Source organism: Leopardus geoffroyi, chromosome C3 (assembly GCF_018350155.1).
Source record: "Leopardus geoffroyi isolate Oge1 chromosome C3, O.geoffroyi_Oge1_pat1.0, whole genome shotgun sequence".
Lineage (NCBI taxonomy): Eukaryota > Metazoa > Chordata > Mammalia > Carnivora > Felidae > Leopardus > Leopardus geoffroyi.
The window spans coordinates 69,057,694-69,070,309 of NC_059338.1; the positions used below are offsets into that span (position 1 = coordinate 69,057,694).

General features: G+C 59.2%; 1 protein-coding gene across 3 annotated transcripts in view; it reads left to right on the plus strand.

The window, feature by feature from the left end:
- The window catches only part of SUSD4 (sushi domain containing 4), a 90,863-nt gene that overhangs the window by 46,890 nt on the left and 31,357 nt on the right, over window positions 1-12,616 (plus strand). For all 3 annotated transcript variants that reach the window (XM_045453320.1, XM_045453322.1, XM_045453321.1), the window contains 2 exons: window positions 8,538-8,711; window positions 12,118-12,306. In XM_045453320.1, coding sequence (XP_045309276.1) covers window positions 8,538-8,711; window positions 12,118-12,306 — 363 coding nt within the window. The remainder of the gene's footprint in view (window positions 1-8,537; window positions 8,712-12,117; window positions 12,307-12,616) is intronic.

Below are 12,616 nucleotides of genomic sequence, written 5' to 3' on the forward strand. Positions count from 1 at the left end.
CCTCGTGCAAAACCACAACCTTCTCTTTTCCGCCTGCGGCTTCTCTGCTGGAAGCTTTGGAGGCAGACGGACCCGTGCGTGTTTATGCAGCGGGGTTTAGATGCTAAAGGAGCTGTGATCTGCGTGCGGCTGGACACGGTTCTCTTGTCCCCGTAGCGGCTCCGTGGATGGTCACGGTCATGCCAACGTCGGTCTCAGGCAGACGCACAGTGAGCAAACCGGATGGGCGTCCGGCAAATGGGGCGTCACAGGTCTCAGACAGATTCACACGGGGCTCGTCCCGAGCAGGTTCCCAGACCGCACCTCTGGGGCGCCTTCCCGACAAGGGTGCAGCCAGCGGAGGCGCTGTGACCCGGACCGTGGGGGGGACCCTGCCTGTGGCCAGCCGGGTGGTTCCTTCTGCCCCAGGAGGAGCGGGGGGTGCTTGGGGGACAAAGGGTTGTTCGAGCTGCACGTGCACGTGCCCCGAAAGTGCCGCCCCTGTCCGGAGACCCCCAGGGCCTTTCTGGCCATGAGTACGACTCCTGGAATGGCCAGGGGGGAGGGGAGCCTCGTGGCCCTTGTAGGCGGGAGGCCCGGGCCCACCCTCTGCACGCTGGCCGGGCTCTCAGTGCGCTTTGTCTGCTCGTCTGCGGGGCCCCCGCAGCCTTAGGCCATGTGGGTAAGGTTTGCATCTCTCAGGTGGGCGTTTGCTGAGAGTACTCACGCTGAGCAACTTCGGGTTTCTGGGTCTTTCTGTGGCTTTTCCTGACATTTCAGCTCTAGGTGTGTTTGGCTGAAGCCATTCTGACTCATTCACCCCCTGGAAAGCACGTGTAAACCCTCCCGTTTTTCCTATTGGCTTGGTGTGCTTTTTATCAGCACCGGAACCTTCCCCACGCCCATCACTCAGGTGCACACATCCGGCCACCCCCAGTGCACACCTGGGCGTCTGCGTGTTACCTGTGCATCTGGGCGTCTGCCCCTCACCTGGGCATCTTCGTGTTACCTGGACGTCTGCGCGTTACCTGGGCGTCCCTTCCCCACCAAGAGCGCTGTGTTTTAAGGAGGGTCGGCGTGTGCACCGGGGACCGTGCACGGCCTCCTGAGGTTCCCACCCAGCCCCACGAAGCAGGTGTCACGACCTTACTTTCCAGACGAGAAAGTGCAGGTGAGAGGGGCCTCCCAGGAAGCGAGTCCAAGAGCGGGATTCAGATCCAGGCGTTGCCCCCCGAGATGATGACCTCCAGGGGAGGCGGGAGCGGGTGACATGTGTCCTCCTGACCCCAGACCCACGCCCCTCGGGGGAGGCGTCGTGTCTGTTCGTTCAGGCCCCTGGTTCCCAAAGTGTGTGCCGTGGGCTCCTCGTCTCAAGAACTTGCTAAGAATACGTCTTCAGGCCTCCGGACTTGGAAGGTTAGGAGTGAGAGCAGCTCTCTGCATATTTTTTTAAACTCCTGAAAACAGCTTGAGGCCCACACACGCCGGGACGTGCCAGAGTGTTTTCCTGGGGGGAGGACACGACGTTCTCTGGTGTGAAGCAGATCCTGGGAGATGAACTCGTACGGTCAGAGAGCGCCCGTGCTGGCATTTGTGGACAGAGACACTACAGCCCGGGAGTACGGGTCACGTGGCAGACACACTGGGGCTGGGACCAGTGTCCGGACTCCTCGTTCAGTGCTCTTCCTGCAGAGCCCCCGGGGAGCCTGAGAAAGAGCGGGGTCTGGAACGTCCTCCAGGAGGCTGTCAGTTGTTCTGGGCGGCGAAGATGGGAGCTCACGGGGCTGGATCCCACTTGCCGCCAGCATTTTCCACCTCCACTGTCCTCATCTTCTGGTTGTGGCTGACGTGGCCTGGAGCACGGGTCTCCACGTGTCCCCTCCCTGCAGACCGAATGGGGGACAGGCCATCCCTGCAGCAAGCATTATGTGTAAGTTCTTGCTAAGGGGCTTTGGCGCCTGGAGACCTGACCGGGGCTCCTGTAAAAGACAAACAGTTTGGTACAAGGTTCTCCGAGCCTCCCAGGGGCAAGTGCAGAGTGCGTTTACGTAGTATCATCACGTTAGGAATTTTAAGTGAGCAGATGCGGCCTCACTCGTGGCCGGTGAGGGTGGCGGGTAAGCCCCGTGCCCTTGAACGCAGGGGCACAGCCGTTGTTCAACAGCAGCGCGTCCCGCTCCTTCTGGGTCACCTTCTGCGGTCACCCCCGGGTCAGGGTGAATGTCCCCCGGCTCCAGGGGCTTCACCAAGACAGAGACGCTCTAAGAATGTTTATTTACAGTCCTTTTCTCCACGTGTGTATCTTCCATCACCGGAAATGTCTCGTTGCTTTGGGCGTGGGCATCCGACAGCAGCTGTGTCCACAGGGACGGGCACCTGCTTGTCCCCAGGTTGCTGCGTCCTCACTGCCGTCTCCTCAGGCGGGAAAGCAGAGTGGTGCCCGTCCCCGCCCCCGGGACCCCCATCCCCGTCCCCATCCCATCCCGGGACCCCCGTCCCCGCCCCCAGGACCCCCGTCCCCAGGAGCACTGCCCCTTCTCATTTGTGCTGTCCCCATCCCCTCCCCTCCCCTCCCCCGTCTCTTGTGGCTTCAGTGTGAGTTTGGTTTACTTTCTTAAAAAGATTTCAACTTAACGTGGTCATGACGTGAGAGCAAAAACAAATCCAGAGCAAATAAGGTCACGGTGGGGAGACAGAGGGGATGAGTGACCTAAATGACCGATATCATCCCTACAGGGTGATGGCGGGACACCACAGACAGGTTCGCTCAGCAGCACAGCCCTTACCAGCTGCCCCAAGTGTCCCCGTGTCCCGGGGGCGCCGGGGTTCTGCCCGGTCTGAGCAAGGGCCGTGGAGGTGGGCTTGTGGGAGTGTCAGTGTCCCTCTGCTCACACAGAGTACCCCGGTCAGACCGAGTGCAAAGGGCGCATGATTGTCAGGAGCCCCCAGCACCAGGCAGATGGTGTGGATTCCCCAGAAAGCAGGTTTTCACGGGCTCGAAGGTGAAACTACCCAGATTAGGTTGGCTGCTTGTGAAGAATGGAGTGCTTCCCAGCTGCACCCTTCCACACCCACCGCAGGGGGACTGATTCTCCTGGCTCCAGGGCTGGGCCACGTCCATAGTCCCACCCGAGCCCACGTGTGCTGGGGACCCACCTGGGCCTCCGGTGCGGAACCCACGCGGGGAGGCTGTGCTGATGCCGCCTTCGCCGGGGTTCACAGCACTGCCCTGGGGGCGTGCGGGGAGCGCCTCTGCCCCACGCGGTGCCCTAGGCGTCTGGACTCAGCAGGTTCTCAGGAGACACTCCAGGCGCAGCCGGTGGGTAGAGGGTATGGGGACCATCTGCTTTCACGTCCCTGCGAGCTCAGCTCTGGGAAACAGGTGTTTACTGTCACCTCCTCGTCACTGAGAGTGAAGGCGACATTCCAGAAGGTGGGAAGAGACGTCAAGTTCCTTCACCCATGAAATGGTTGAGACTGTCGATCGGAGAAAAGCAGGTCTGTGTTCTGGGTGGGGCAACCTCTGCCTTCGGGAGATGGTGAGGGTTCATGGGTTTGGAAATCCAGATGCCACCCTAGTCAGTCAGTTGTCCCCAAGTTCTGCCAGCACTCCCTGCTTGCCCGGCCGGAGGCCCCAGTTCAGCTGGGGGGACTCATTCCCAGCGAACTTCTTGTTCTCTCTGGATTGCGTAGTTGTTTGTGTAAACTCATAGAACATAACCTTTACAGGAAAGCACACGAAACCCCACAGCCCACAGAATTAGCACACAGTGGACGGCCCCCCGGCCCCCCTAGGCTGCCCCTCTCCTGGGTCAGGAGCTCGTGTCCTGGTTATCACTCAGCCCAGGCGTGCGCATTCCCAGACACGGCACCACTTTGATTTACTTTTGCCTTATTTTTGAATTCATATACGTGGAATTACACATTAGGTATTTTACGTTAGACTTTTCTACTTGGTTGTGAAATTACGCTATTTTCCGTGCAGCTGTGGTTGGTACATTTGCAGGGTGTTCTGTTACAAATAGACCAGAATTTGAACATTCTGATGTTGATGGACCTTCAGGATTTTTCTCACTGGGTCTGTTACAAGTAAGTTGTCCGCCCTTATCCGTGGAGGACGTATTCCAAGACCCCAATGGACACCTGAAACTGTGGATGATACCAAACGCTGTGTAACTGTGTTTTTTCCTACACATACACACCTATGGTAAAGTGTAACTTATAAATTAGATACAGGTGGAGATAAACATAATAATTAATTATAAAATGGAATAATTATGCGGGGTGCCTGGGTGGCTCAGTCGGTTGAGCGTCCAACTTCGGCTCAGGTCACGATCTCGCGGTCCATGAGTTCGAGCCCTGCGTCGGCCTCTGTGCGGACGGCTCAGAGCCTGGAGCCTGATTCCAATTCTGTGCCTCCCTCTCTCTCTGCCCCTCCCCTGCTCATGCTTTGTCTCTCTCTGTCTCAAAAATAAATAAACGTTTAAAAAAATAGAATAATTATAACACCACACCATAATAACAGTATGTGAACATGGTCTCTGTCTCTAAACGTCTTACTGTCCTGCCTTCACCTTATTCTGTGAGGACAGTGACGATGAGATGCCCACGTGGGGAGACCACGTGACGTGAGCGACACGGGCAGGTGGCGCAGCGTGTGGTCAGTGGAGGACCATCTGCTTGCCGACGTGGACACCAAGGGGAGCGCCGCCGTGCTGCTGCGAATGCTCTTGACCTCACCTCTGGCGGCTGTTCCCTGGCTGTCCCGTGGCGGTGGTGTGGTGTGGACGGTGCCCGTTTCTCCCCGCAGTGTCGTGTGACAACATGCGTGAATGCTAACACCAGGGAAGCTCACCTGAGCCTTGGTGCCCAGTGTTGTCCCTGGGGCTCGGCCACGCAGGCTTGGTTGACCACTCACGGGGCTCGGCCTCCAGCTCCCCAGAGGCCGAGTGGATCCACAGGGACCCAGGCTCCCCAGCCTCAGTCACACCGTCAGCACAGAGCGTCTGCTGTGGCCTAGAGGCTCCCGGTGGACACGCTCGGCTCAGGGAGGGCACTAGGGAGGTCATGACCCAGGACCCGAGGGCAAAGACCGAGCCTCTCTTTGGGTCGGGTAATCCCTCGGTGTGCGGGCCACAGCCGTGCTTCAGAAGCTCTGGGAGCTGCACGTCGCACGAAGCCAACCCCAGATCCCCGCCCTGATCTGCAAGGTGCCGTGTGGTCTGGCCTGCCTGTGTTTCAGACACGCCGACACCCGGCTGTTCCCTGTGCCCAAAACCTCCGTCTCTCGGATCCGCACAACTGAGTCCTTCTTGCCGCCGGGCTGTACTTAACAGATGTCATCTCCTCAGGGCGTCCGTCCTGTCTTCCCAAATCCGGGGGGCCCTTGGTCAGTGTCTGTGTGACCTTGGCACCTGCTCGTCAGAGCCACCATCGTGCCCGTCGCGCTCTAGCTCACACATCTGCTCGTTTGTTAGCGGTCGCTCTGCACACAGCTGCCACGAGGTGCTATTCCCGACTGTCTCTCTGTGCCCGGCACCCGGAGCGGGACTCAGCAGCCCGCTGCTGAGTGCGTGAGCGAGCCAGCGAATGGGACAGACGGGCGAGTAAATAAACGGTACAGATGCCGGTGTAAACAAACCCAGAGCCCTGCACAGCAGGACTCCCAGAGGCTGTGCTACGCGGCCGTGAACTGGGGATCTCGAGTGCGTGCTACCAACTCAGTTCCCGGAAGCACTTTTTGGCGAGCATTGGTGTCTGAAGTTGGCGTTTTAGGGAATCAAATCAGTTAGTTCACACGGAACTAACACTGGAAAAGGGAGTAAGTCTAGCGTGTGGTGCGCATTCTTAAGACTTTTTTCCTTTTCTGCTCCGTTCTTTAGGACCCCCGTGTGCTGACTTCTTTAGGACCAGTTAACCTGTTCTTCGGTATAAATGCGAAACACCGCCTTAATATCCCCTCCTTCATCTGCTTACGGTATTAAATCCTTTGCCCCAAAGCAGGACTCACTCTCGGTGACAGCAGGCGGGTCTGGGAGGGAAGCCTTTGATAATCTCTTGGTTACGTCCCCGAAGTGTCCATTTGAGTGCTGTCTACGGAGGGTTTGATCGTTGACCCCATTCTGCACGACAGAATCAATACTGATGGACCTGTGTTCGCAGTCCTTGGCAGTGGTGTTTTTATAGCGGCTTTTAAAAATCCTTGCTGCCTGCTGGATGCATTTGTGCTATAGAAAACCTGTGCTTTTTCCATTTGAAGCCAGCATTGATGAAGATTACATTATTTTCAGAGACTAAAGATCCTGGCTTATCTGTTTCCACAGAAATACTGTCCGTAGCCATTTACGGGTACCGTTGGCTGGTTGGGGCACACACACTTCTTCAGCGGGGACGCTGGGCGCCAGACGCTGTGGGTAAAAATTCAGGATGGCTCTGTGTGCCATTCGCTCCTGTCGAGGTGTGGTTTAGGGTTTATTACAGCTTGTCTGTTTCACTTCTGTCCTTTGTCCCAGCACAGCCCTGCTTACGGGAGCTCAGACTGCAGCCTCCAGCCCTCCGGTCGGTGGGCGCCCCGTCCCCCAGCAGTTGGTCCTCCACCGCGCCCCATGGTGACCCCTCTCTGAGCAGAGGCTGGGAGGCTGTGGTTCCCTGTGACCTGTGTGTCACATGCCCTGTCTGTGCCCCGGCCCCTGCCTGTGGACACGGGCCTGTAGTCGGGAGTTCAGAGCCCTCTGTGTTACCGACCACTTCGCCGGGAAACCGTGAGGCTCCTGTCCCCAGTCGGCCAGTGTCCGCGTGCCCTTGGTGCCCGCGGACTTTACTCCCTGCAGCTGGCTGCCTGCTGAGCACAGATTCCAAGTCAGTTGTGGAAATGGCTGTTCCGTCACGTAGATTCCTGCCATGGGGTCGATTTACGGCGAGGTTTTATAGGCGGGTGCCTTGATGAATGTGTTTGTATCTGCTGTGAATGATTCCGGCATCGTGATACTGAGGACTGATGCACGTTTTCCATTCAGAAGGCAGCAGTGGTCTGACTGCGTGATGCCGACCAGGGTTCTTCCGGCACTGATTCCGGGGGACTCGGCTGTTCTGGTGGGAGACTGTTGGTTAAACGTGAGCAGCTGAAACCCCTTGCCACCATCCAAAGCTCAAAGCCAAGAGGTCAGATTGGAGGCAGGACAGCGTTTCCAGCCAGATGGGCTCTGCTGAGATCCCCAGGCCCAGGGAAGGCCTGGTGGGCGGGACCCCGGGGGCTTCAGGGTCCTGTTTCCCAGGGCGTTTCTTCTCTGCCAGATGTGGGGGGAGTCTAGAAGAGCAGAGTGGATGTGGGAGGAGGCCGGTGGCACAGTCCCTGCTCTCGAGAAGAGGGCAGGGCCGGCTGGTGAGCCTTGACTTTGGCGGCCGTCCCTCGGAACCCCGGGCCCTCGAACCCCCGTCTCTGGGAGCCCCCGGCCCTCGGAGCCTCTGGCCCTTCTCGGCCAAGGCTCTCCGGCGCTGACTTTCTGCAGTCAGATTCCCGGTGCTCCCTGTGCACCCAGCCCCACACCAAAGCTCTGGGCCGTCTTCCGCCGCCTCAGGCCTCAGAGCTGACAGTTCGGAGCTTCGCGGGCCTGGAAGACCCGGGTTTCTGTTGACGCTGTTCCAGCCGTGTGGCGGTCCAATAAGAACCGTCATAACAAATTCCGAAGCTTGGAGCGCAACCCCCCGTAAGGCAGGGCCTCCTGACTCTTGACGGTGGGATAAACCTCTCGCTCGGGCGCGTGTGAGTCGGAGGCACGGCCCGGCTGGCGGCTGTGCGCTGAGCTGGGAGGAGACGGCGCTGGAGGCCCAGGGTTAGACGTCACTCGCTTTATTTTATCTCTTGATCATCTGCTGTGTGCACTCCTTGTTCCTCGGGCCCTCGTTCGGGCGGCCCGTCCCCTCCCGACCTCCACACCGCTCCAGCTGCCCCCTTGGGAGGCAGTGCTGGCGGCCGCACATGTGGGGAAGGTCGGTGGGAAGTCCTAGCAGGTGCAGTCCTGCCTCGGCCCCTCTTTTCCACCAGGCGTATCTTCTGTGCCCCACAGGCCGAGGCTGCGGGCCGTGGGGGGACCACCACGTGGGCGGCGGCGTGAACCCCCAACTCTTTTGTTTCTTCCCTCATTTCCACAATCACCGAGAGCTCACTGTGTGGTATCGAGTGTCACAGGCAGGAGATGAAGTTGCTTTCGTGGCTGGATCCCTCTTCCTATGTCCCTCCCCGTGTCCCTCTCGTGTCCCTCCCCCTGCCCCTCCCGTGCCCCTCCCGTGTCCCTCCCGTGTCCCTCCTGTGCCCCTCCCTGTGTCCCTCCCTGTGTCCTTCCCCGTGTCCCACCCTGTGTCCCTCTCATGCCCTCCCGTGCCCCTCCCTGTGTCCCCTCCCGTGTCCCTCCTGTGTCCCTGAGAAGCAGGCTGTGCCGCTCGTGGGCACACCTGAGCCCCAAGTGGAGCCTGAGGCCGGGTCTGGGAAGAGGAGTGAAGCTGGGAGCCACGAGTGGTGTCAGTCAGGTCGATAACGTGTCCTGTTCACGCAATTGCAGATTGCCGCGTCCCTCAGGTGGAAGATGCTGAGATCCGTAACAAGACCTACAGACACGGAGATAAGCTGATCGTCACCTGTCACGAAGGGTTCAAGATCCGTTACCCTGACCTCCACAACATGGTTTCGCTGTGTCGCGATGATGGGACTTGGGACAATCTGCCCCTCTGTCAAGGTGGGTGCAGAGCACGTGTCCCTAACAGGTCGCGGGGACCGTGCTCGGCCTGCGCCCCCTGCACTGGGATCGGAGTCCCTGCCCCCTCCCTGCAAAAGCATTCGCGGAAATACCTCATTGTTCAGGAGATAGGAAGGAGGCTGGCGGCCGGGCGTGAGCTCAGTGATGAATTCTTGTATATTCAATGAAAACAGTATTTACACTCATTTCAGTGGTGGTGAGAACATACTTATGGCTAATCTCACAGAGGCCTCTGTAAGATTACAGAGGATCTTCATAATGCGATCCCTTTTTATAATGCACAAGGATCAGAAAAATAATCAAATTCAGATTTATCCAAACCGCACAGTGAGTATTCCTTGCACTTTTAAAATTTGCCTGGGCCGACGTCGACCCTGTTTGTGAAAATAAGTCCCCTCATTCACATCAGTTCTGATTTTATTTTTTGACATGTGACCTGGACCGAGGGCCCAAGAGGCCCATGCATAATTCATCATTTGGGGGGAGGGCGGGCCGGGTCCAGTGACGACCAACGTGGGCCCCGCACGTGGGAGTCCGGCTGGCAGGCTCTGACGCTCTGCGAGCCGTGGTTGCAGATAAGTGGTTTCCTTCCGTGGGGGCTGGAGTCGGGGCCCCTCAGGAGAACATGGGTGCAGGACTGGAGGACGGGACACGCCCCCCACCACACGGCGGGGCTCTCCGTGGAAACTCCCCTCACCCCATGGCTGCTCCCCCACTTTCCAAAGGTTCCCTTTCACACCATGTGAGGACCACGTGCCCCTTCACCAGCTCTTTCGGTCACAGTTATTTTTTTTAAATGCCCAATGGCAGGGTCCTTGTCGGGGGCTCAGGTGTGGCTCTCCCCATGCTCACCCAGCCCCTCCGTCCACTGCCCCACACTCAGGTCTCAGCGCGGCAGGAGGGAGCAGGCCCACCGGGCTGGAGACTGGTGCTTCATCAGTCAGCCCTGCAGGCCAGCCTCATTCCTCCAGTGGCCTGGTCTGCACCCACCGGCCCTCCACTGGAGCCCCCACCTGTGCCCCCGCCATGGGACCCCTGCCCTCCCCTCCCCTCCACTGGAGCCCCCACCTGTGCCCCCGCCATGGGACCCCTGCCCTCCCCTCCCCTCCACTGGAGCCCCCGCCTGTGCCCCCCCATGGGACCCCCGCCCTCCCCTCCCCTCCACTGGAGCCCCCGCCTGTGCCCCCCCCCATGGGACCCCTGCCCTCCCCTCCCCTCAACTGGAGCCCCCGCCTGTGCCCCCCCATGGGACCCCCGCCCTCCCCTCCCCTCCACTGGAGCCCCCGCCTGTGCCCCCCCCATGGGACCCCTGCCCTCCCCTCCCCTCCACTGGAGCCCCCGCCTGTGCCCCCCCATGGGACCCCCGCCCTCCCCTCCTCTCCACTGGAGCCCCTGCCTGTACCGCCCCCCCAATGGGCGCCTCTCCACTGGGGCCCTGTCTGTGCCCTGCCTGAGGCAGCCTGACTCCTCAGAGCCCTGGGGGGGATATAATTGGCCCTTAGAATGACATAACCCTGAGGCTTTCACTGTAGAACCGGGGGGCTGAAGCCCAAGGAGGAGCCACTCTATTATCTAGAGGTGCAGGTAGGAATCACATTACTGACTCAAAGTCTGGTTTCTACTGTTGTGTTTAGGACGGGACAGGCTGTCCCCAGGCACACAGCGTCTCTTTCTTTCTTTGATTTACTGCTTGAGTCATAACCCCTTCTGTCTGCTTTTGGGCAGTCAGGGAGCCCTGTCCCAAGGCCCCTTTTCCGGGGGAACTTCGGGTATTAGAGAGCAGCGCGTGGTGCCCGCTGTGGGCCGTGGGCCAGCTGGTTGCTCCTTGGAGGAAGCCAGCTCACCTGTGTGGGTGGCTCAGAACTGCACTCTTCCCCGGCAGGAGGCGAGGGTCCCCTGTGTCAGCGCCTCTGAATTTGCTCGGTTCTGATGCATCACGTGTTCGTGCCGATACCCTTGTTCTGTTTTCTCAGTTACTGATTCTGTTCGTTCCTGACCCCCAGCCTCCCCCTGCCCCCCACATTTCACTTTTGTTACGAACACCGTCCACATTCAGCTCCGTCGTTAAATCATCGAAGGCCGTGGAGAGGTGATGTGGCTGCGTCTCAGATACGGTCCACCCCGAGTGTTGGCTGGTGCGGGGGGTGGTCTCTTGGGTCCGCAGATCTCTGTGGCTCCAGCACACGGCCGTGTGGGGTCCGCCCAGAGTCAGTGTCTGCCGAAGTTCTGCATGCTGGGGGGCCTCTCTGGCCGCACCCTGGTCTCACCCTCGTACACGGACATCACCTGCCGGTTTGCTGACCAAAGCAGTTTCCCGAAGACAAAGCCCTCTGATACTTCTGATACGTAACACAGCCACCTAGAAGGAGGGCCCGGTCACCTGCTGCGGGGGGTGTGATGTAATTTGTACTCGGTGATTGGAAGGGAAAGGAGGGATTTCCATTATACGTTATTTATTTCACACACAGTTAGTTCTCCCCAGGAAGAGCACGGCTCGGCAGGGCCATTATTCCTGCCAGTGGAACCACTGAAGGCAGTAAGAGACCCCATGGTTGCAGTGGATGCCACACCGGGTGGGTCTGTGTGCTGGGAATGCCCCACTGGGCTGCACAGATCCCACTGGAAGTGTCCCCTTGGCTGCACGGGCTCCTGTGTCAGCCCCACTTGCACTCGGAAAGCACACAGAACTGGGCCTCCGAGAGGGCCCCACAGCTGCACCAGCACCCGGAGCCTTAGTGTCCGTCCTTGGGCTCCACACAGACCCGAACCAGAGGCTCAGGGGAGGACCCAGCAGTCTGCGACGCCCTCTGTCCAGGTCATTCTCAAGGCTGAGAGCCACGGGGTCCCTTATCCACTGCACATAAAACACAACTGGGTCTTTGGGCGGAATCACACCGGGTCAGGCGGGCACCCACTCTGTAATCCGCACAGCAGCAGGGGGTTTGCGTGATAGCCTTCTCGAACCCCCCAGGCCCCCCCCCAACCCCACCCCCCCACCGTTGAAACAGGGTGTTGGTCCCTCCACGGTGGTCCTCAGCCCGGCAGCACATTCGGCTTACTTGGAGAGTGTCCAGGCTGCCTGTGGACCTGGGGCACGGGACCAGTGTTCCTCAGGTGATTCTCAGGTGCAGTCAGGGCTACGACCACCGGCCAGGGCCCTGCAGCTAACCCCCCTCCCCACCCCCCCCCACCCGCCGTGTGCAGCCGTAAAACCTAACATCTGAGTCACGAATGGGACAGTCGAGCAGATGAAGGGGTCTGGCCAAGGCGCTCAGTCCCCAGAGGCCAGGTCACGCTTCCAGCGAGTGAATCCACCGGGGCGGGGGCGGGTCTGAAGGTGCACAGAGGCGATCAAGCCAGACTGTCCCCTTCTGTCCCCTCACAGGCTGCCTGAGACCTCTCTCCTCCTCTAACGGCTACGTGAACATCTCCGAGTTCCAGACGTCCTTCCCCGTGGGGACCGTCATCTCCTATCACTGCTTTCCTGGCTTTAAGCTGGAGGGGTCGGAGTATCTTGAATGCTTGCACAACCTCATCTGGTCGTCCAGCCCGCCCCGGTGCCTCGCTCTGGAAGGTAACGTGTCTCCCTGTTTCGCGGCTGGATCTTGGGTTATTGAAGCGGACGTGTCGCTAGGAGAGCTGAGCGTTACGGTCACGGTATTCTGTTTCCTGAGCACACGGGGCCCCGAGCTGAGGCAGCGAGCCTGGCCATCGGCCGGGAAGCAGGACTTAGAACCATCGTAAAACCGGCTCCCCTCCCCTGCCCGTCCTAGGCTTAAAGGGAATAAAAGAGAAAAGTTTCAAGCACCAAAGGTTAAACTGCAAAATATTGCAGAGTTAAATGAAATGTCCTCAAAAATTAATTTTCTCTGCACTAAATGAAA